Source organism: Zootoca vivipara, chromosome 9 (assembly GCF_965207765.1).
Source record: "Zootoca vivipara chromosome 9, rZooViv2.hap1.1, whole genome shotgun sequence".
In the NCBI taxonomy this organism is placed as follows: Eukaryota; Metazoa; Chordata; class Lepidosauria; order Squamata; family Lacertidae; genus Zootoca; species Zootoca vivipara.
In genome coordinates, this window is record NC_142592.1 from 64,690,850 (window position 1) to 64,715,436 (window position 24,587).

At 44.1% G+C, this 24,587-nt stretch overlaps 1 protein-coding gene across 3 annotated transcripts in view; it reads left to right on the forward strand.

The window, feature by feature from the left end:
* MKLN1 (muskelin 1) overlaps positions 1-24,587 on the forward strand; it is an 88,777-nt gene that overhangs the window by 36,753 nt on the left and 27,437 nt on the right. For all 3 annotated transcript variants that reach the window (XM_088652606.1, XM_088652608.1, XM_088652607.1), the window contains 4 exons: positions 8,838-8,950; positions 20,445-20,657; positions 21,102-21,323; positions 23,510-23,639. In XM_088652606.1, the coding sequence (XP_088508732.1) occupies positions 8,838-8,950; positions 20,445-20,657; positions 21,102-21,323; positions 23,510-23,639 (678 nt within the window). The remainder of the gene's footprint in view (positions 1-8,837; positions 8,951-20,444; positions 20,658-21,101; positions 21,324-23,509; positions 23,640-24,587) is intronic.

Consider the following 24,587-nt stretch of genomic DNA (forward strand, 5'->3'; position numbering starts at 1 on the left):
AAAATAAAACTATAATTGGTTTCGCATCTTGCTATAGAGCTCAGTTCTGTGGGTGACCTTATTTCAAGGTTCAGCTTAAACTGTCGAGAAACCAGCGAAGGGTTGCAAAAGGAGGACCATTGCTGGATAAGGCAGGGAGCTTTTGACCTCAGCTCCTTCCCCTTCCAGTGCAGTGGTGCAGACGGCTGTGTTTAGCTGGAGGAACGCAACACGATCACAGACCTGAAGCAGATTCACTTAAAACAAAATTGTTCTGCACCATGCAATGTTGGCATCAGGCTCTTGGGGCTGGAGTTCTCGGGACCTGTCTTATTCAGACCCACCTAGTTTTGCAGCCTGAATAATTGCCAGGAGTCTTGCATAGCTTCGTGGGAACTCCGTGCAGACTTGGCACCAGAGGTTTCCAGCCTTTCCTGTGTGAGGCAGTTGGTTTAGCTCCACTAGGCTTCCTCTGCGTGTCTCTTTCTCCTTTCTTCCTGGACCCTTCTCTCTGCTCGCCTACATACCTTGTTTGCCTACCGAATCTTCATACACCAACAACCCTGGCTGGTGGGTAGGACCGTGCCCCTCTGATCCTAGCCTGGCGTGTCCTGATTTTGTCTGCTTGATGCCCTGTGGTTCTTGAGCTTTCCTTCTGTCAAGACAAGTGTGTTTGGGGCTGATTAAGGTCCATGGCTCTGGGGATCAGTGTGCCGTCCTTTGCCCAGTGTACAAAGCAGTCATATTTCGGGCTTGGTTTAACTGGTTATTTTTTAATTTAGTGGATCGATTGAGGAGCCCCTAAGGGTCAAGGAAGGCTGGCTGCCTTTGTCTGAGGTTTCTGCGACTGCTTCAGCCAGAGACGTGATGTCATCGAGTGGGGTGGACATCTGGCTGAGGACCAGGAGAAAGTTCTCTTTGAGGTCCTTGGCGGATGGGGTTTTTACTTTGTGCTTTGGGGTCTGATTGCTGGGAGGAAACCTTTCTGCTGGGGAGATTGACTAATGGTCTGCAGTTATTTTTTGCTTTCCATTACCTCAGCCACGATAAACATTTTTTTTAGTGAATCCCAATTTTCTTTGGTGCTTGCATAAATAGCACTCTTATTGGGTGATTTCGGATTACCCAAATATGTTTTGGTATCCCAGACCCATCTGTTTAAGAGGTTGCTCTGAAATAGACTCACTCACCCTTTAAGAAAGTCTTCATTGAACACGGAAGACTTTTTTTCAATCTTAGCTGCATTTTTTCAGGTCACTGTGGTCATACCAGCTCCCTAGTTTTGTAAGCTGTTATAAGGGCTTCGAGGAGCACAGTAAAAAGTAAATAAATCTCTGAATAGAAAAGTTATTTATTCTGAAGTACAGCTTGCTTGCTTTTAACCTCTACCAGAGAGTTTTCAGGGTAGATATATGTGTACAAGGAAAGCTGAATTAAGAGAAATGACCTAAAGTAGACTTTAAAATACTACAGTGGTACCTCTGGTTAAGAACTTAATTCGTTCCGGAGGTCCATTCTTAACCTGAAACTGTTCTTAACCTGAAGCACCACTTTAGCTAATGGGGCCTCCTGCTGCCGCCGTGCCGCTGGAGCAAGATTTCTCACCCTGGTGAGGTACTATTTCTGGGTTAGCGGAGTTTGTAACCTGAAGCGTTTGTAACCCGAGGTACCACTGTAGTATTTCAGGCTGCATTTGGGCTAAAATGATGGGCTGGATTTTTAAACTTTTGCTGCTCTCTGTTAAAAATTGTAAGCACTCTTTTATCGGGTCTAGATTAGGAATTGTCTTATATTGCTGTTTCAGTTTTAACTTTTTAGATACAGTGGTACCTCTGGACGCGAACGGGATCCGTTCCGGAGCCCCGTTCGCATCCAGAGCAGTACGGAACCTGAAGCGCCGAATCTGCGCATACTCGCTGTGCGATTCGGCGCTTCTGTGCATGCGCGTGACGTCATTCGGTGTGTCTGCCCATGCGCGAATCGCCGAACCCGGAAGTAACCCGTTCCGGCACTCCCAGGTTTGGCGAGTTCGTAGCCCGTGATGCACGCAACCCGCAGCGAATGTAACTAGAGTTATAACTATACTGGTTTAGATACTGATTCTAAGCTACCTTGGACAAACTTTTGTTTCGAAAGGCAGCATATAAACCCTATAAATAAATGAAAAACAACTTTAAAGCAATCAAGGCCTTTCTATATATATGCCTCCTAACCATTCTTCCTCATTTTCTTTCCTCCCTCATGGTTTGTTTTGTTAGTTCATAGTATTTTGTGTGGGGACATTGTTTTATCATTTTTGTACAGCTTCTAGTTAACAGCCACATAATAAATAATAGTTATACCGTTAAATGCCGGAGGGATTGTTAATGCAGCAGGGAAGCACCCTCTAGTGGACAGAAAGCGGAATACTTTTTAATGTTATTTTTCTGGCAGAAATAGAATAGGAAATTTCCTCCTGACGTGCATAACAGAAGTTACTTTGTAGGGAGGCCAGTTTCTGGAATTCTGCAGTTTGTCTCAACAAATTATGACGTACACCCGCTGTCGTTTTAAAACTGCCACATGTTCAGGGAAGGTACTGGTGACCAGTGGCTATTTGCCTGATTTTTCTGGGCAAATAGTACCAGGACATTTTGTGCTCCCGCTATTTCAAGCTTGTTTGACACTTTCGGGATGTGCAATCGGGAACAATCCAAGTGTGGTTGAGGAATTGTAAAGGTGTGTCAGTCGCTGCCAGAATTTCAAGGTGGACTGCTCTTGTTGCTTGCTGCTCTCCTCTCAGCAACCCCTCACCACATTTGCAAGTCTGTATTTGCTGCCAGCCCAATATTCAGTGGCTGTAAGTGATTTACCGGCCGCCGAGAAGCTTGCTACCACATCCCATATGTCTTTGATAAAACTGAGCTACATAGCTTTCCATCTGCCGCCCTGAGGATGCATATTTCAATTATTCCAAGCTGAAAAAGTAAGTGTTAGCTGCTTTAACGTCATCTGGAAAACTTCCAATTTGCTACATGACCTTTGGGGCCTATTTTGAGCACAGGGGAGCTTCCCCTTCTGCCCCCCCCCCCCCGTCCTAGTTTTTCTACTGCCCTAGACTTACCTTGATCCATGGAACATGACATTGGCCTTCTCCATCCTGAACAATCTCTTCCTGAATGGAAATTCCGTCTCCATTGCATCGGACTTAAGCTTCGTTTTTCTTTAGTTAAGAAGGGCCCAGAGGATTTTTCCTCTGGAATCTCACTGAGGAACAACATATCCCTGGTTTGCTTTAGACAAACCACAAAAACCATTCTTTTCCACAAACATGCCCCTCTTATTCTCATTATGGGCATAAATCCAAAAGACTGGTTCTGGCCAGTCTATTGCAAATGGCAGCCTGGGGTCCCAGAGTTGGAGGCAGCCTCCCGCCGCCACCGAGATAAAAATGACACGATATGGCTGAGCTATGAATAGCAAAGCGCCTGGCGTGGGGATGAATCAGCACTTGGCTTACTAGCCAGCTACCTGAGAGAGGAGATCCCTCCTGCCAATTTATTGCATGTCTTGTGGGCATCCATTTTAATATTTTGCTTAGTGCCTCATGAAGCCAGGAGACATCACTGTAGACGCTTTGTTAGGGGCAACCGTGTGCGTGTTTGCTCTCACAGTGCTATGGAATTGATGATAATTCCTGTCAGAGGAGGATGGTTACGTAACCTGTCAGCGTCGCTGCAAGCAGCAATACGGGGATGTGCTTTCATAACCGGAGGTCAGGCCTCTGTCTCCGATGGCATCAAGCAAGCTTAAAGCTTAAAATCTTAGGGAGCATCTCCTAGTCTATAAATCCTGCCCCACCTTCCGAATTAAGATCTCCTATTCAAGCCGACTCCAAGTACTAGTGGTTTGTCTTTTTAACAATAAAAAGGGCTTCTAGCATTGTGTCTCTAGAATAAGGAATTCATAGAGTTGGAAGGGGCCCCAAGGGTCATCTAGTCCAACCCCCTGCAGTGCAGGAATCTCAACTGAAGCATCCCTGACAGATGGCCATCCAACCTCTGCTTAAAAACCTCCAAGGAAGGAGAGTCCACAGCTTCTCAAGGAGGTCCGTTCTACTGTCAAACAGCTCTTACTGTCAGAAAGTTCTTCCTTCCTCTCCTTGTAAGTTTTGAGGGTGTCACCCCTTTCTTCCTCCCACCCCAAAGCTGCATTTGTTTAGATGGTGATTCAGAGGCAAACTTGGCCCTCCAGATGTTTTGGGACTACAGTTCCCATCATCCCTGACCACTGGTCCTGTTAGCTACGGGTGATGGGAGTTGTAGTCCCAAAACATCTGGAGGGCCGAGTTTGCCTATGCCTGTTCTAGAGAATAGATAATGCGTCTGATTTTTCTGTTAGTAAAATTGGTGGTTCCTGTATTCTGCTATGGTAATTTTGACTGCTGTTACATGGTTTGATCGTTGGGGGGGTTTAGTATTCCCATGTTAAACGGGAGGAGTTGTAGATCAGTGGCAAGAGCATCTGCTTTCATTCCAATCCCCGACATCTCCGGTTGGAGCTGGGAAAGGCTTCTGCCTTGAACCCTGGGGATCCACTTCAAACCGGCCTGAGATCTTTTGATGAAGGGTGGTATATAAATCAAATAAATAAGTCAGTCGGTCAGCATGGATTATGATGAGCTAGCTGAACCTGATGGCCTGATTCCGAATAATGCAGCCTCCTAATGTTCCTATGTTTTACTGCTCTAAAAAGGAGGTTACATTTACGTAAGCAGCTGTGCTTTATGCTCCTATAAAAGGAAAGCTCAGCTGGTTAGAGTATGATGCTGATATTGCCAGGGCTGCAGGTTCGATCCCCATATGAGACAGCTGCATATCCCTGCATTGCAGGGGGTTGAACTAGATGATCCTCAGGGTCCCCCCCCCAACTCTGTGATTCTATGAAAAGGAGTTGGCGCATGTTCTGTTAACTCCGTTTCTTGGCTATATGCATGTTTTGCATTGCAGAAGCTACTGGTTGTGATGTCAAAGTAGCTGGGGTGGCGTCAGGCAGGGGCAATGCTTGAAAGGTATGTATTGGAACAATAGACTTCGGAGACTATATGTGGAAGACACAGGAATATTAGCCTGTTTTGATAACACTCACTTGGGAGCAGTGCGTGTATTGTGTTCTGGTGAAGCATATCAGGCAAATGGTTAGTTATGGACGAGGCTGGCTTGACTGTGATTGTGCGAGCAAAGGTTGACTGTCAAAATACCTCCCTGCCACTTGGGCCTTTTTCATGAAAGAAAGAAATGCTTTTCTTAGAAGGGGGAAATTTCCGAGGAGCGTTTTAACAGCCGTTAAATATTCTGAAGATGTACCAGCAGAGGAGGCGCAGACAATCACCTTCTTAAGGACTCAGCAGAATGGCATGAAAGGACTTGAAGGAAAAAAGAGCTCTATCTTAAACATGGGGAAAGAGCTTTCTAATTAAGAGCAATTCACTAGTGGGATATTCTGCCTGGCAAGATAATCCTTCATATTATGGATTAAGAGGATGGACAAACGCTTGTGGAGTGATGTTTAAGGGGTGGTGGGAATAAAATGGCCTTCCTTGTTCTGATTTATTTTTAAATGAGGGCGTCAAAATTTGGAATGGGGTGGGGGACTATGTTCTACCTGTCAGAATGCTCCTGAATCCCACTTGCTGGAAACAGCAGGAGCAGAGAGTGATGTTGCCATCTGGTCCTGATTCCAGGCTTCCTATAGGCTCCTGGTCGTCCACTGAGAGAACAGGGTGCTGCTCTAGACGGACCATTGGCCCATTGATTCAGCTGGGTTCTCTTTCCATTCCTATGGGGACTGATGCAAATTCTGGAGCAAGCATTTGCATCAAGATAATACTTCATTACAAAGGCAGTGCTTGCTCCGTACTTCTTAAGTTCAATTGCAGACCAAAAATAACTTTTGTTATTTATAGTACTATCAGCTAAGGAGACAAGAGGAGAGAGAGAGGCAAATGTTGCTCATTCCGCTGAGGAAGTATGGTGCCTCTGTCTTTTGAGCTGGGGGGCAGTTGCAAAGTGAGATGCAATAAGCAAGCTTGCCTCTCTCCTGTCCCTTCTGTGATCTTATGAGTTCAGTCTAGGATGGTGATGGATCCAGTTCTTGTGGGTGCTATTTCCACCAGCTCCCACCAGATTCAATTCAGGTTTGTGATCGGTGCAGCCTCTTCGTGCTTTGCATGGCGTTTTGCCCGAGGTCCAGTAGGATATGTACCGCGTGCCAAATCTCCTGTGTTTTTTCCTCAGTTATCAATCGGGCCATTGTGGCAAATGTGGGTTTTGTGAGCTGTGAGAACTTAGGCACACAAAAGGACTTGCTCTTTGCAAGGAACACTGGCTGCCCTGTGCCCAGAAAGGAAGGGTAATTAAAGTTAATGACCCAAGGTAACCTCCTGGCAATGGTGCCAGTGGCAGCCACTAGCACTGCTGCAGACAGGGGTCAATAATTCCTATTCCCCCTCCTTTTAAAATCCCTTTCTAAAACAGATGCGTTATTGCTGTCGGGTGGAAAGCTGCCCAGATGTCTTTGAATTAATATGTTAATATTTTATTTCAGTAAGTAGTTTTGGCGTGGAATCGGGCCGGCTTAAGCACCTACCCCAACAAAGCAGCCATTTCGCCCCAAATGTCTGTAGGGAACACTTTCACACCAGCCTGTCTGCTAAGACAGAAGGCTCTGAGTCCTGCCGTCACCCTACGTGAACCAAGAAGAGAGACCAGAAAACACCCAGCACTTTCTCTCCTGTGTCTGCATGTTGCTTGAGAAAATCAGTTTTGGGAGGCAGGTGTTCTGCTGCCCTCCAGCGTTTTAGACTACAATTCCCATCAGCCCCAGCCAGCAGATGGTCTAAATCAGGCGTCCCCAAACTGCGGCCCTCCAGATGTTTTGGCCTACAACTCCCATGATCCCTAGCTAACAGGACCAGTGGTCGGGGAATATATGGGAATTGTAGTCCAAAACATCTGGAGGGCCGAAGTTTGGGGATGCCTGGTCTAAATGCTATATTCTATGCCAGCTGTATTGCAGTTGCCAAAAGCTGCTAACTTGAAATTAAAATAAAAAAATGGAGCTGCCATTTGATCCTGTCGCAGGATTTCTTTTTCTTTACATTGCAGGGGGTTGGACTAGGTGACCCTCGGGATCCCTTCCAACTCTACAATCCTATTATTCTTCTCTTACCTCTTTCACCTGTTTTGTGGTAGTTGGGAGGCTCTTAACCCGTGACCTGGGCAGCCCTTTGTGTATTGTCTTTCATTCTCCAGCAGTAGGGGGAAAAAAGCAGTAGTGCTCTGGCTGGAGAAAGCATAAAGCCATTGGGGAGCAGGTTGCGGTAGAAATTCCCTTGGCACAATAGCTCCTCCAGCCGCCATCACGATCTCCCTACTCCTCTTCCTCCTGAGGTCCACCAGGTTTATCTGTGGTTGTGATTCCGTTCCATCACTCTTTCCAAAGTGGTTTCCTTCTCTGATAGGTGTAAAACTCAGCCACACTCGGGATAAAGGTTTGGGAACTGGAGGAAATACCAGGTGCCAAGTAACCACTGACTAATTCCCCCACTACTTCTGGATAACTGATATTTTGCAGGGCCAAGTGCAGCCCTTCAGGCTTCTGTATCTGCCCCTCGGCCTTCTGTATCTGCCCCTTGGATGTCTCCCCTGGCCATACTCCACTCCAGCCCTACTTTGTACCCCAATTGTTTTTACCTATAACTCTGATAATGCTTCCTGCCTGTCTGGTTGGAAGATAGAAAGGTGTGTGTGTGTGTGTGTGTGTCTGTAAATAAAATACCCTACAGCAAATATAAAATTTGCATTTGTTGCTCCATCCACTTTTGCTTCTGGCTATGCCCACGTGCAGCATCTGGACCTCCAGTGGCTGCCTAGAAAGGAATGTGGCCCTTGGGCTACAAAAGGTCCCCACCTCCCCACTTGCTCACCTTTCTCCCCTCAGGGTCCTTTCTTTCTAAACCGCTTAGGAAGTATAGGAAGGGGATAAACGTTTGGATGTCTCGGGAGGGCGTGTAAGCAGAACTGGCCTGGGTGCTACCTCTTGCCAACCTATAATGTAAGTGTCTTATGACTGAGATGAACTCCCTCCATTCACTAAAGTATAGACTTGACTCAGAAATTGCAACTTCACTTTGCTCTTTGTGAAGGAATGTAAGAAGTCAGGACATCTCTGAGGGCCTCTGTGCACTTACTCTGCTTGAATCCTAGGTGTGTAAGAGGTTCACTTGAGTGTCCATCAATCCTTTTTTTATCTGATTGGACAGCATTGTTTAATCCCACCTCTCTTTGGTCTGTTAGAGCTACTCAGTGCCTCTCCTAGCACAAAGCTAGATCCTTTTCATATAGATAGTATCAAAGCCTATATGATTCTAAAATCTCCAAATGGTTAGGGACACGGCCCACCAGGAACGAATTGACCAAGCCCCATTAGAATACAGCTAGCTTTTTACACTAAGTGTTTGCCACCAGCTTCCTAGTGGATAAGCCATCATATTCCGAAGGAAGTGATAGTCAGGCAAGTTTTCCTTGGAGGCAAGTTTTCCTTGGAGTTGACTCAGGCAAGTTTTCCTTGGAGGCAAGTTTTCCTTGGAGTCGACTCAGGCAAGTTTTCCTTGGAGTCGACCCGTTGAAACTAAGGAACATGACTAAATTAGGTCCATTAATTTCAGTAGGCCTCCACTGATTTAAACTTGGTCGAGTGCCACCCTGAAATTTGGAAAGTGTTTATAGATGTTGCAAGCAAACATTCTAACAATGATCTCATGCTTCAATCTGTTTTGTTCACAAACTAATGCCTTTTTTTCCTGAAATTTTGATTAGAAACAGTATATTTGTTTGGCGGCTGGGACGGGACTCAGGACCTGGCTGACTTCTGGGCCTACAGTGTGAAGGAGAACCAGTGGGCGTGTATATCAAGAGATACTGAAAAAGAGGCAAGTTTCAAGCATTTTCTTATGAGTGCACCATGTGACCAGAGCCTGGTGTTTGCCAAGGCAACACAATTCTTAAAAACACCCTGATTGTAGCTCAGCCTTGAGCCAGCAGTGATGTCGGAAACTTAACATTCCCATCCCCTCCGTGCTTGTTCTAAGAGAATATGAAGTCATGACCCTTTTTGGATTTCAAATGCATTTCATAATAGTTGATGGAAAAGTTTGGCCATTCCATTGCCGAGAAATAAACAAGATGCTTTGGCAGAACAGAATGATAAAAAAAATTTTAATGAAGAGTTTGGAGCTGATGGGAGACATCAGTACCGAAAGCTACTACTGAATGTCTCCAAATATACATGCAGAAGAAGCACTTAACTAAATGAAACTTTGGGAAGAGACGAGTATCTGGAAGTTGGATGATTTTTAAATGGGTTTTGCTCGAGTAAAACTTGGAAGACTTTTCTCTTCTCCCCTCCCCTCTCCCAGGGACTGAACTGGTGCAGCAAAATGGCTAAGAGAGTGAGGAATGAATAAGGGAGTCCTTGGCTTAACTCTCCTCCAGGCAGTCCAAAGGTGGCCTTGGACAAGTCTCTCTCAGCCTTGGGCTTCTGTATTGGGGGTATAATGCTGGCCTGCCTTCCAGGATTGTTGCAGAAATGGCACAAAAAATTGCAGGTAGAATATGTTGGACACTTGAAAGCAGCATGTAAATGCTAAGGCTTAGTTCCTAACCAAGCTTCCACTAGTGGGAGCATCTCAGGAGCAGAGTTCTGCTCATGGGACATATCTGCCAGTGGAAGGCGTAGGGGAAGACTTTGATCAATTTCCCCTTGTCCTTATACCCCTGGAGGGTTGGGCCACAGTGTGAGCCAGTGTGGTGTAGTGGTTAAGAGCGGTAGTCTCGTAATCTGGTGAACCGGGTTCACGTCTCCTCCTCCGCTGGGTGACCTTGGGCTAGTCACACTTCTTTGAAGCCTCTTAGCCTCACTTACCGCACAGAGTGTTTGTTGTGGAGGAGGAAGGGAAAGGAGAATGTTAGCCGCTTTGAGACTCCTTAGAGTAGTGATAAAGCGGGATATCAAATCCAAACTCTTCCTCTTCTTCTTCTTCTTCTGTTAGAAACTCATATATATATATATATATATATATATATATATATATATATATATATAAAAGCTAGGTGCCAAATTTTGCCATTTTGGGGCAAGATGGCTCCAAAGTCTTATTTTTCAGACAATGGACTGACTGATTGATCTGGCTAGTTCATATGACAACCTTGAACTAGGTTAAGAGCTTTGAGAACTTAAAGAAGAAGAGTCACTTGATCCAGGGACAGTCCACATGTCTATCGACCTATTTCACCCTCTTTTTCTTAATGGTGACTGCTCCTGCTCAGGCTGCACAGAAAAAGCATTTTGGTTCCAGAAATTCATTCCAATTGTGCAGATAAAATACAACTGATGGGATAGTAGCATGTGAAAACAGTGTAGATCCAATGATCCCCAGATGGTGGAGATGTCAGGCGCCATCCTGTCACCCTGGCATCTTCACTTGGTCGCAAGTAGCTGATAGCTAGGTGCAAAATGCACCTGGCGCCTGGCTAATTTCGAACACTGTTGGGCAGCCCTCTGAGTGCCACCTGCTCCCTTGTATGCTCTGCTGGATCCCCATTCCTTCTGCAAATGGAAGGAGGCCTCCTGATCATAGAGGGTTAGTTAAGGAGGAGGTCTAAGTATATGCTGTGTGTGTGAAATCTGCTGCGTAAGCCAGTATTTTACTATTTTGAAGGAGGGTATGGTGTAGCTCTCCTCTTGCAGATAAGGAGCAAACTCCCTACTAAGAGCAGCCGGTGTGCTTCTGGGCCAGGAAACTCACGCTTCTGGACTGTGACAAAAATCTCGAGGCCAACTGCAAAGGTCACGGTTGGAACGGGATAAATAAGCTCAACAAGGGAGATGCTTCCAATGTTCCTGCAAGAGGAAGGGCAGCTTGTTCATAAACAAGCCACTAAAAGGAACAATCTGTTGTACTGAGTTGTTGAGAATATCAAATGGATTCTAAGAAAAAAAATGTTTTGCTTTTGAATTATAACATGTTTATTCAAATCCTGAACCTCAACGCTGGTATTGCATAATAAAAAAATTCCTTCCAGTAGCACCTTAGAGACCAGCTAAGTTTGTCATTCTATGAGCTTTTGTGTGCATGCACACTTCTTCAGATACCAATTTTTATTTATTTATTTTGCTTCGACTACAACAGACCAACACGGCTGCCTACCTGTAGCTGGTATTGCATGTGAGGCTTAGGCTGCAGTCTTGTTCAGTTATTTGTGGGGTAAACTCCAGTGAGCTTAGTTGGATGATGTGAAAGCTTTCAGCTGCATCTTCCTAGCATATGCAGGTGATCGGGCAAGGTTGGGAGCAAATGGAGAAGGTGTGTGTTTGAATTGCGGTGTGCCTATAGCCTTCAGTTTGGTAGTGGCTCCATTATAAACGTGGCTTATTTTTTTGAGAGCGAAAAATTAGGCAAGATTGCCAAGGGAGTCAGTCCATTGTAACAGAAACGGCTGAAAAAGAAGCTGTTGGGGACCCATTGCTGAATCCTCCTGTGATATATTTCTGTGATATATTTCTTCCCTTTTGTCAGAGCTGACTGAAGTGGGCCGAGGGGTGTGGTACCATCCTCTTGGGATTGCGACACTTCAAAACGCCATTGAAGAAGAACTTAATTTTTGAATTCTCACCCCAGAAAACATAACACTTGGAAGAAGGCTTGGCTTAGAACCCTTCTCTCCCAACCATCTTGAGATGACCTTAATCTTTCCTCATTGCAGCTGTTTGGCGTCCCTAAGGTCTTATTTGAACATTTGGGTCTTTGGTTCTGCGTTTATCCTGCCCTGAGGATAGAAAAGTGAGCACATAGCTGCTGGAATGTTGGAGGAGGATAAAAAATTGTTGTCTGGTGACGGCTTATGATACAGAAGCAAATGTTTGTTTTTGCAAGGACACGGCAAAGGTTGATGTCATTGTGTCCTGCTGGTAATGTCTCTCCTGCAATAGAAGCCTCTCGTGGCCTAGACTTCAGAGTGGCTCATTCTCCAAAGGAGCTTGCTAGTCCTAAAGCTAGCTGGAATCCAGACATTGTGTAACAAGGTGATCCAGCGTACAGGGGGCACAATATAGTCCACAGTTTTTCAACCTTGGGTCCAGATATTGTTGGATTCCAACCACTCATCCTCTCCAGCCAGATGAGACAGTGGTCACGGATGATGGAAGTTCTAGTCCAGCAACACCTGGAAGCCCAAGGTTGAAGAAAGCTGATATAGCCAGATGTATGAAAGTACACTGTTATTATGTAAGATTTCCAAGTGCACAGTTGTTATGTAAGATTTCCAAGAGGAGGAGATGGGTTTACTAGTCAATAATAATAATAATAATAATAATAATAATAATAATAATATTACAGACTGAAATGGCAGCATTGTAATCATGTGTGATTTTTATAAAGGGACTTGGGCTAGGTTTACATATTATATTAAATGCAGTTCCAGAAAGACAGCAACTGTATGTTTCATTCTTCCCTCCCTCTCTAGCATCTAGGGTGACTTACCCACATATCTTGATGTTGAATGTCACCCAGGAAATTTAATGCAGCACAGCAGCTTGGACTCTTCACATAGGCGCAGGGAATAAAATTCCCACCCCACAATTAATTCTAAAAATGAGGCAATGCCAGCCGAAAGCTTGAAAAATATTTCTGATTTCTTGGCGGCAGAATCTCTTTAGGCAGTTGGGCATTCAGTCAATCAAGTTACGCTTGTCATCTCTTGGAACTATGGGACACATCTTTTGTGGTTATTCCTGAGCTGCAATTCATGGTGATGTTCCTAGAACGATTTGCTCCTTTTGGCTGTCAATGCGATTTTTCATGCCACGTTGGTGGTCTGTCTGAGAAATGGTGGAAGGACTTCCTTTTTGCATTGATAGGCATCAAAAACAGCCCTAGGACACACTGTGCCGAGCACTTGGAGCATGGAGCAGTTCCCCTGCTTTGGTTTTGAGTTGTCTGGTCCCAGTGCTCTTCCCTTGCTGAATTGTAAATTGTTCATTAGCGTTTAATAATTGTTTTGTGCATTGGCTTTTAACTCTTGTCCTGTTTTAGTAGGATTCGCTTTGTCATTAATATTTTGTGGATTGGGTCCCCCACGGAATGATCAGAGGAGGTGGAAATGACTGACAAACAAATAAATGGTTGGACTTTACAATGCATTTGTTGCTTGCCATCAGTGGTAGCAGCCTTTTTTTATATATATAACTGCATTTTGATTGCATATCAGAATTCTATAGGGGGCGGGGGGGGGGAGGAAACACGGCACAGACTTGTTTCTTGGATCTTGTGACTACTTGGTCTGCCAAAGGAGCTAAAGGGGACGGACTTTAAATATACTGATCTTGAAGATAGTCTTGCTTCGGAAGGAATGGAAATAAATATTTTAAGCAGAGTTGAATACTTCTGGAACACAGAACAAAACGGAAGCAGTAAATAAAAACTTTCAGAACCAGTTCATGGTTAGGGCTGACATTTTAATTAAAAGAGGGAGGTGTGGGGGTTACTTCTTATTTGCCGGTATTTATACTTGAATTTCTCTGTCTATGATTTGGTTGCTACCCATTAAGCAGGTATAGCTAACTGGTGGCCTTTTAGATTTTGCTGAAGATTTAAGAATACTGTATAAAGTGCAATAATGTTAAATAAATACAAATGAGACAATATCGTACAATAACATTGTGATAGTTTGTCTGAAACTACTTATTTTTAAAGATTATGGATGAGAACCAAATACGTCATAGAAGACCCATTGTCAAGTCCATTGATGTAAGTGGGTCTGCTCTGACTATGCCTAACATTGGATTGTTCCCAAGGGGTAATTTAAATTCTTTAAAATCCAAATTTGCACTATGTTTGTGTTCACTATGCTTTCTTTCTGTGAGGGCTACATTCTAAAATAAGGAGGGTTTGTGAGTAAAGAATCGCAATAATTCTCCAAAGAATTGAATGTTGAGATTTCAGAGCTGTTGCCTGCACATGAACCGTGCTGTGTTCTGCTGCACCTTTTTAGTTTGTTCCGGACAGAATTGTATCTGTAAATAAGACCAGCGTAACACAATATACTTCCCCCCTACGATGAAAGCATGCATTCTGCCATTTGACAACTGCCTGTTTTTTGCCGCCTGTTCTTTTATTTTGAGTTGGCTGCAGCTCCCAGGCATGTCTCCGCACAGCCAAGCAAACACTTGGCTGCATTTATTTTACACCACAATGTCCCCAGGTGCCGCTCTTGTGGACTTGAGAAGAATCCTCCTGGATCGGATGAAACCACCTATGCAGTTCACCATAAACAGTTCATTGTTTTCAATGCTGCACTTAAACCCGACCCCTGTATAAATTGGCACTGCTTTGGGCTTCCGGTTGATCGCAGAGCCGGCGTAGCAGACCTTGGTGCGTCAGGGACGGGGGAAACCACTCCAGTGCAGCGGACCCCCGCAAGAACCCCAAATTGAGCTTTTGGGGGGCATGGTCGTCTGGCGGGTGCAAAAAGTGGGCTCCTCCCTCCCCGACAAGGTTCTGTTTTGAGCCCCCTAGTGCGAGGGAGTCGGAGCCCCAGCGCATCGGATAAAGACACTTCCCCTGACAGCGCGAAGCTGCAAGACTGAGCGGAATCAGCGGTTAATTCTTCCAAAGCAATCTTTAAATTCAAGGACAACACCATGAGTAATTTATATTGGCTTTAAAAATTGAAGGAATTGGCTACGGGTGGAGATTTAAATACGGACGTTGATCTCCCCCATTGAGAGAAGTGAGAAGTAGTTACCTTTCCCGAAGCCGGACAAAGGGGAGAAGTGCTGAACTTAAGTTAAATCCCTGTAAAGATTTATTTTGGACTGGGGAAAGCCCCCTTGTACGCTGGAGTCGGTATCCTGGAGGGAACAGCGAGCCGCCATTATGACATCACAAAAGAAAGGAATTTGTTTACATCTCTGAGGCAATGAACTGTCAGCAGTGAAGAGAACACAAATTATATGATAGTGAACTATAAGACTGCTAAATGTTTTCTCCACAAATGGCTATAATAATTTAAGGAATGAAGAAGAATATAGAATGCTAATTTGCAACCAGTTTGGATATAACGTTTGCTTTGGAAGTTTGAAGATTTAAACTGCGCCATTTCCTGTTTTGCAACCCTGACTGTGCCCTTGAAATCTGAGATGTGCAAGATGCCAGTAGACAAAATAACACTTGACTTTCCTGATTTCCAAGAGGAACTCTTAAAATTGTTATGGGAAATTAGATGCGAGGTACAACAGAATACAATACAGATTGAAAGGATAAACCAGAAGTGTGTGGAAATTGAAAAAAGAATGGATATACTAGAGAGTCCAGAGAAAGAACAGAAAGTTGAACATTCAGCTGTGTTGGACAATGAAATGGTCTTGAGGAAGAAATGGATGGGAAAGATCAAGCTGAAAAAAATCATCGAGATTCAGCATGGAACATTCATTGTTCTCTCAGTGAGGGCGGGGGGAACAAGACCCATGTCTGGGTCAAAAGGTTTTTAAAAAAGAATCAGGAGAAGATCAAGTTGATGTAAAACAGCATCGAAAACCAGTATGGCACATTGCTCTCCCAGTGAGAGAGGGAGAACAGGATCCATACTTGGGCCAGAATTCAATTTCTAGTGGTTGGCACTGTGCAGCATTTAGAGCCGCCCAGAGTGGCTGGGGGAACCCGGCCAGATGGGCGGGGTATAAATAATAAATTATTATTATTATTATTATTATTATTATTATTATTATAGAGAATTAGGGGGGCAAGAAGGAAGTGTGGCTGTTAGGTAGTGATAGAGTGGGAGTGGGGTGAGAAGGAAAAATGGATATTATTTTCTGATTGGTAAAGATGGACCGAAACTGGATTGCTCTATGGAACTTGCTGAACCGTCTGGGAGATTCTGAGTCCAGGGGAGGGGGGCGGGTAGAATTAGATGTAAATGTTTAAATGTTATTAGGATAGAAGAAGTAATGTTTGAATTTATGGATATTTTTGGGAATGAGTTTTAGGCTAAGGGGTGAAATACAAGATAGATGGTTGGGAAATTAATTATAGGTTAGGAATAATTGATGAAATGTTGAGGGATAATGAAGAGGAAAATGTTAATGAAATAGAGGAAGATGAAAATGTATAAGTTTTGGGAAATGGTTTAAGATACAATATGAAAATTGCTAAATAGGGATTAGAAATGGACCCAGTGAGGGGGGAATAAAGGAAGTCCATATAACATTGTTAAGTAATGTGATTGTTATTCTTTTTTATTCTTTTTGGTTTTTCTTTTTTTGTATTTTTCATTTTTTTATTCTTATAAAATGAATAAATATTTGAAAAAATAAATAAATTATTTTTGCAGCTTTGTTTTAATGCTATTTCATTTCAAAATAGAAACTGCCACAAAGAACTCATATGAATATCAGATAGCAAAATGATTCGCAGTGAGTTGTCACAGACTTTAAATGGCCTTGAAAACTGCTACGTTTGGACGTAGCACTAAAACATAGTTGGCATCTGGAGAACAAGCCTCGCCTGTAATTTAAATACGGAAGTCGATCTCCCCCATTGAGAGAAGTGAGAAGCAGTTACCTTTCCCGAAGCTGGAAAGATTTTTAGGAAGTTTTAAATTTAAATCCTAGTGACCGTGTGACTGAAGTTAATTTGAGTTGGGGACTTTCCTTGTAGTGCAGTATACTAGCTCTCTGTCCTACATTTTCAGAGGGGGGTGGGGAGAGTCCCGAATAGCATTGGAGATAGAGGAATGCCTTGTTATGGTCACTCCCATTTTCTCCATTTCCCCTTCACTCCTTTGTATCCGGCAGCTCTCAAGTGTTCTGAGCGGAGCCAAAGTATTTGCAGTCAAATGCAGTCTCTGTTCCAGACTTCCTGTTCCTTTATTGTGAAAAGCGCTACCAAGATCTCTCAGCAGCCTGGGCATGTACCATCCTGCAACATGTTACGAGTTCAGCGTTCTTAAGATCCTTAACTCCCTTCGCAGGCAAAGCTCCTTAAGACTAAACATTTCGTTTGAAAGCTTGATTCCAAAATCGAGAAGCCCAACAAGTTCTGTTCCTTTCTTATTCATGCAAGTGGTTCGGAAGGTGATGTGAATTCTCAGGGATATGAATTCAAGCTTTCCCTTCTAGAAGCAGAGCTTAAGTCTACCGTAAACACACACCACACCATTTACTACACAATCTTCTTCTTAAATAGGCGAAGGTAAACAAGGCACTTTGGCATGCTAGGAACTGCCTTGCTTTTGATCTTGTTCTTCCGTGTTTTGAATTATAACTGGAGAAAGGACCTTTGGTCACAGCAAAACCCACTTGTTTGCATTGGCATAGAACAGCCTGGACCAAAATATTGTGCTTGGGCACAGGATACGTGACTCTTGAAAACGTGGTACAGCTGCTCGCTCTTGCATTTTGGGGATTTCGGTTTCAAATCAGGGAATTAACTAGAAACAGTCCATTTTGTTATTCTCAGTCAGGTTGACATTGTTTAGAATAGTTTCCTTAGTTGCTTGTTCTCTTTAAGCTCATGCTATATGAAATTTCAAAGCTGCTATTTTTTTAAAGGTTCTGACTAAGATTTTAGCTCATTCTTTCATCCTTCAGCCTTAAGCCTAAAAGAAGTATACAGTATTGCTGTAGTTATGAATAGATGTTTCTAGGGCTAGGCCTGCCAAAACATTCCCATGGGAAGGCTTTGGAGTGAGTCCCAGGAAGGAATGAAGAATCAATTGGATTTTGCAAGGAAAGGTCAGCAGGGTGTTCTGTGTTACGTTCTTCCATCAACCCAGTGCACTTCCATGGAAGGGGAAAAGTTCCGTCGGAATTGGCTTCTACTCTTGGCTTTTGTGGAAAGGCAAGCCTAACACTTCAAAAGTAGCTATGCATTGCGTTAACTTGGCTGCCTCAGAGCAAAGGCTTGGCTGTTTCTTGTAGAATTTCCTTTCTGGGGGAGGTTTTCCAGGCTCGTTCTGATGAGGGTTTTAGAAGATGAGTGAAAGCGTTAAAATTCCACATGCTGTGCTTGGATTGGGACTGATGCCACCCCAGTTCTCACAAAGCAACATGCAAGGTAATAAACCAATGTGTGGACTGTGCCCATAAAAGACTGTCCATGGAGGCTTGAAAAAGAAATACATCATTACATATGGGAGGCTTGGCACATCAAGATTTTAATTCATCACCCATCATTTTATGTAATCCCTTCCAACTCTACATTCTATGATTTTACAAACAAAAGCAGTCATAAACAATAAATAAAACACATCAAAAAGTAAAGAATATTGGAACAAGTTCAACATCAATCATAAGATCTAAAAGTAAAGATACAAAAAAATTAATATCAGCAACAGCAACAAAAACCCATAAGCAATACCCCAGCCCAAGAGTCAGCTTTTGTAGCTGGAGTCAGTCAGGGCCCCACCTTCCCAGGCTAGGTGTGAAAAGACTAACAGTTCAGTCATCACTTCACATTGCAAACTGGACTGTCAGAGTGAACGTTGTTATATGAGAGGAGCATTCAAACAAGTGAGTGCCTCCCCTCCCACCGTGTGAGTTGGTACAGTCCAGACCCTGGTTGATCACCTTATAGCTTGGTTGTGAGAAGGGCCATAGAGAAGTTGGGCTGCTGATTTACTAGGTTACTTTTGTTAAGTTGCCATGCTTGTTGGATTTTAAAGGTTTTCATAGCTGTAAAGAGGATATTGAAAAACCAGAATGGGTCCGGAGAAGGGAAACAGAAATGAAGAGGGCCGTGGAGGCAGATTTCCTGTGAAGGAGTTGAGAATGTTTAGCCTGGAGAAGAGAGGATTAAGAGGCAATATTATAGCCATCCAGATGTTTGAAGGGCACACATGTAGATGATGGCTCAGTTCATTTTGCTCTACAGCAGGGTTTCCCTGCTGTTTGGGGACTACAGTTTCTTCATCCCTGACCACTGGTCCCCCTAGCTAGGGATGATGGGAGTTGTAGTCCAAAAAACAGCTGGAGACCCAAGTTTGGGCTAGATGAGCCAGCAACCTGGCCCTCTGTAAGGAAGCTTCATGCAGCCGTATACCCTGCAAAATTCGGACTCTTACGGTGGTCGATAAAATGTCCAGTTGTTTTCAGAGTGGTGGGAAAGCAGGTTGAATTTTCTGACCAGGCTCAAACCCCAACTTCGCCATATTGCTTATTGGGTGACCACATTTTCTTTCGACCTAGCTCACATCTCAGGGTGGTTGTGGTGTTTTTTGGGTTGTTTTTTTTAAGTACCATGCATACAACCATAAGGTCCTTGGACAAAAGGTGTGATAGAGCTGCTTGGGTTGAAATAGGCTTTTAAAATTTTACTGTGAGCTACAAAGGTCAGCATGCTTCTTGTAAAATTTGGTATGGATACTGAGGGCAAGTGTGACTAAGGAGAACGTCATCTTAGGGATTTGTCTTCCCGCTCCTAGTGAAACTTCCCATGTTCCGTATCAGGATTTAGTGACTCAGGAGCTTACGTCTTGTCAAAGCCCACTGTCCCAAAAGCAGTTTTATTCATGTAAATTTTGACTGGCTGCCACAGCTCTTAAATTCCCTGCATAACTTGACTTACTGGTATCCACTCTTGCATGCTATAACAATGAGCAACTTTGGGGAGTTATTTTCTTCACTCTAAATAAAATGGTGGAGTACAGGTGGGCATAAAAGCACGAACATTTTCCTTGGGAAAGAAATGACAGGATTCTGGAGATGCACAATGGAGCACTTTCACCCCCAAAATTGCTACTGGGTGCTAATATGTGATAATTCTTATTTTTATTTCACATCACACTTCCTTCAGAGTTCTCCTTGTTTCCTCAGCTCCAGGAACCCTGTAAAGTTAGTCAGACTGAGAAAAGTGAGTCTAGTCTAGTCCAGTCTAACCCAGTATTAGAAATTAAGTAGGTAAAATAAATATGGGGAAAGCAAAATGACACTTAGAGAAGGATCTGAAATATTTCCCTTGAAGCCTGAATTTGTTTTATTCCGGATTTGATGTTTTAATTGCTGTAAAAGAGATTCCCCCCCCCTAAAATATGAAGCGGTCAGTGTTAGAAACTGAGACTTGAAAGCTAGGAGCTAATAAACTGCTCAGAAGCCGCTCGCGCTAATGAAATTCCCTGTCACAAAATGCGCCTAGAACAATGGGCGTTTCGAACACTGAAAGTGGTATAGAAATGCAATTAGCAGCAGCAGCAGCAGCAGCAGCAGCAAAGCTCGCTGTAAGAAAGGCCCCTAGGCCTTCCGTTGTGGCAACTGTAACCCAGGTTTAAGGTGCCATTTGGCAATTTGCTTATATACGTGAGTTTCTAACACCCCTAGGCCATGTTGGCTGTGAGATGTGACTAGCTTTCTTTTTTCTTTCTGCTCCGTAGAATGGCCCCAGCGCCAGGTCCTGCCACAAGATGTGCATCGACATCCAGCGGAGGCAGATCTACACGCTGGGCCGTTACCTGGATTCCTCTGTGAGGAACAGCAAGTCTCTGAAAAGTGACTTCTATCGCTACGACATCGACACAAACACGTGGATGTTGCTCAGCGAGGACACCGCTGCGGACGGAGGCCCCAAGCTCGTGTTTGACCATCAGGTCCGCAGGTGTTACAAACCATGAAGGGGAGGAGGCCCCTGCCCCAAGAGGGTTACAGTCAGGAAACCAACACCGGCAGATGATGGGGAAGGAAACGTAATTTCAGTTAGGGGTTTGTTGAAGTAGGTTATTGGGACTGGGCGCTGAATGGAACGGAGGCTGTAGGTTCAGCAAGGCTGTTTTACTTGATTGGCCCCATTAGAAGTTTGAATGGAGATTTGGTGTCTTCAGTATTCTGACTGTGCTACACTTTCTGCCCAGTTGAGGCTTTTTGAAGAAAAGAGGGCCTTCTGAATCCAGTTACTCCTGGGCCAACTTCAGTGCACCAAGTCAGTGGCCTCGACGAGCACTACTTTATATTTCTAACCATTGATTTTGACATTGCATTCGTTACAGAAAAGCGTACCGTTAAGTGGTTTCTAAGCACGCTTCCTCTCTTTGCAGATGTGCATGGATTCAGAGAAGCACATGATCTACACCTTTGGGGGAAGGATTTTGACGTGCAACGGGAGCGTGGACGACAGCCGAGCCAGTGAGCCACAATTCAGTGGCCTCTTTGCCTTCGACTGCCGGTGCCGGACGTGGAAACTCTTGCGAGAGGATTCCTGTAATGCTGGCCCTGAAGACATCCAGTCCAGAATAGGGCACTGCATGTTGTTCCATTCAGTAAGAACTAGCACTAAGCCCAGGCACTATTCCATCGCCCCTTAGCCTCAGTTGCATTGCAGCACTTGAAAACAAGTGCAATGGGAGGGCTCACAGTTGATTGACCAACAGAGGGCCAAATTTTAATCTCCAGGATTGTGAACTAAGGGGAATGTTGCCTTCCTTATTTCCAAATTGCTGTGGATCTGGTATGCTATTGTAATAGGAAATGAGAGAAAGTTTGAAAGGTTGCTTTTCTGAACAAGTGCCAGCTTTTGCTTGTTGAAAGGTGTCATGGTGGCCGGAGAAGGCTACTTCAGAGTAACGACTCTACACAGCTCTGCATTTTGTCTTTTATTGGTGCTGAGTATTTACAGTGCTAATGGCAGTGCTATTTACAAAGACACATCTGTTCAGCTTGAATCAGAACCTCCAAGTGGCTTTTGGCGCGTTTTGCGCCAGCATAACAACTTGGGGAGACCCATCCTCTTCCCCCGATGCTTTCTGCGAAGTTCCGGAGTTGGGGGGACTGGCCTGCCCCCCTTCCTTCTCCCTTCCTGTCCCACCTGGGACGATGGCTCTTCTACCCTGCCAGAGCCTTGGACACCACTTCCTGTTTCCCCACTTGAGCTGGAGCTTTCCCTCTTTTCAGCCTCGCTCGGGGCTGGGCTGGAACTCAGGAGGGGAGGGGCTTCGCGATATCCCTTGCCCCTCACAAAAGGTGTCTCTCTTTTAACTCAAAATACATTGAGCAGCTGGGGATAATGTTGGGGTTTTAATTTCATCTACGGAATCTTCCGAGTTAACATCAAGGTAGTGTAGCAATCCCTGTTACACACACACTTTTGCCTGCATAATCCTTTTGAGGTTTTTGCCCGTTCTGTAGTGTTTTGCTCCCTTTTCTAAGCTCCCAGAGAGCAACTGCTGAGCCCTTCTTAACGTTCGGCCAGAATAGAAGGCTGGCTGTAACCTTACAAGTTAGCATAAATACATAACTTTAAAATTGGACCAGTTTGCTGTTTTAGCAGCTGAACGTCTGGCAGGATTCTGTGAACAGGGATGCAGCAGATTGTAATAGTGACATTTAAAGTACTCATTTTTCTCCCCCTCTGCCTAAATTACGTTAGTCTATTGTTATCATATATGATATACATCAGGGGTCAGCAACCTTTTTCAGCCGTGGGCCGGTCCACTGTCGTAAAAACAGCAGGCAGGTCCTACAAATCACCCAGAGATGCATTTTAAATAAAAGGACACATTCTACTCATGTAAAAATACACCAATTCCCCACATATTGGAAGACACAAAAAATACCAACAAATGAGGAATGGATTAGTAAAGTTAGTGGGTATTTATTAATGGCCAAGTTGACAGCAGTAGTGAGAAACCAATCGAAACAAAAATTAAGAAGCGAATGGGAATGTTACGATGAATACATCAAAAAATATTATTTAAAAGAGAGTATGCTCTCATGCTTAGAATGAAAGATATGAAGATATAAGAAGTAAAAAGTGGAGATAAAGAAGACAGGGATATAGAAACATATAAAAATAGAATGCATGCAGAGAATGTATTTAGAGGAATATGTAATTAATAATATCTACAGAATAAGAATAAGGTTGGAAACAAGTTGAGTAAACAGCAGAGGGAAGTCTGAGGGGGGGAGGGGGGAAATGGTGGTGGTGGGTGAATTGTAATTTGTGTTCCTTCTTTTTTTCTTTTTATTGCTATCATTATTATTTATTCTTATTTGTTTGTAGTATATTTGTTTGATATTTATGTATTTTTTTTGTTCTTGAATAAAATACATTTTTAAAAAATTAAAAAAATACTGGAGAGAGACTGGGCCAAAAAAAATAAAGAAAAAGAAAAAAAATACACCAGTTCCCGGACCGACCGTGGGCCGGATTGAGAAGGTGATTGGGCCGCATCCAGCCCACGGGCCTTAGGTTGCCTACCCCTGATACACATTATTAAAGTGTACTGCTTTGTAATAAATCCCTAAATTTAATCAACAAAATAATAAATCAATTATACAGTTAAAGGGCAAAAATAGCCACGGGTTATTTTTGAGTGGTTCCCACTGAGTTTCCAAAGAGGTTTGGCTTGAGAGCAGCTGAGGTGTTCTGTGTTGGCATCTGAGCTGCAAGCCATGTGCTCACAAGCTCCCTCCGGGTCACTCAAATGCCACCTTTTCTTCCCTTCAGAAAAATCGTTGCCTGTACGTGTTTGGTGGCCAGAGGTCGAAAACATACCTGAACGATTTCTTCAGTTACGATGTAGACAGCGATCACGTGGATATCATCTCGGATGGAACCAAGAAAGATTCAGGGATGGGTGAGCGGCTTCACTGTATATGTTTGAATTCCTGTCCATGCTAATGGTAGGAAGCTGGCCTCCATATGATGCGGCTCTTCGACAGCTCGTTTGCACAGCCAGAGATCCCTAGCATTTTTTTTCAGAGGCAATTTGGCGATACTCTCAGGGTGGCGACACAGAATTGTCAGCCCTCCCCCTACTCCATAGCACCTCACGTTGCTGTCGTAAGATACTTGTGGGGTCAGATCACGCATTGTGTTCATCGCACAAAAGCAAATGACATGTTAAATACCTTATGCGGAGTCCCTTTGTAGGATCAGGACTGTGGTGTGTGGAGCTGATGGAAACTTCTCTACTGAGGGCAGCTTTGGTTTGGGGTGGATTTTTGTCGGAGCTGCAGAATGAGGAAAGGATTAACCCCCCACCCCCATGCGTTGTTCCACATCCCTGATCCATCTGAGCCCCCACCTCTTCCTCACGCTGTGGCAGCTCTTTGCATTTTCGAAACTGCACATATTAATTGCTTTCGTGCAATTAAGAGAACACGTAGCCCAGCCTCCGTTCCTAGAAAAGTAACAGTTTTCACCATCGCAAATGGTGCAGTTGCTGATCCAGAGAGAGGGAAAGAGGGGGGTGAAATGAGAATTATTCCAAAACTGTATTTTTACAACTAGCTTTACCAAGCAGAGAATTACGTATATAAATGAGCAGGGCTGCGAACAACACTGCTGTCGTCCCCGGAGCCCCTGTTAGATTACAGAGTTGTGCTGGTCTTTAGGTGGCAGATGCGTGAATGGATCTCACCGGATCATAGTGATGATTGTTGCCGAAATAAGGTGCAGGGGGCTGTCAGATTCCCAAAAGGAAAGTGGGAGTTAGGGTGGGTGATGTCAGGTGGACAGTTTAACCCTGGAAGCCTGCCTTCCCTACCCCACCACCAGGAGTGAGTGCCATGGCCCCATCTCT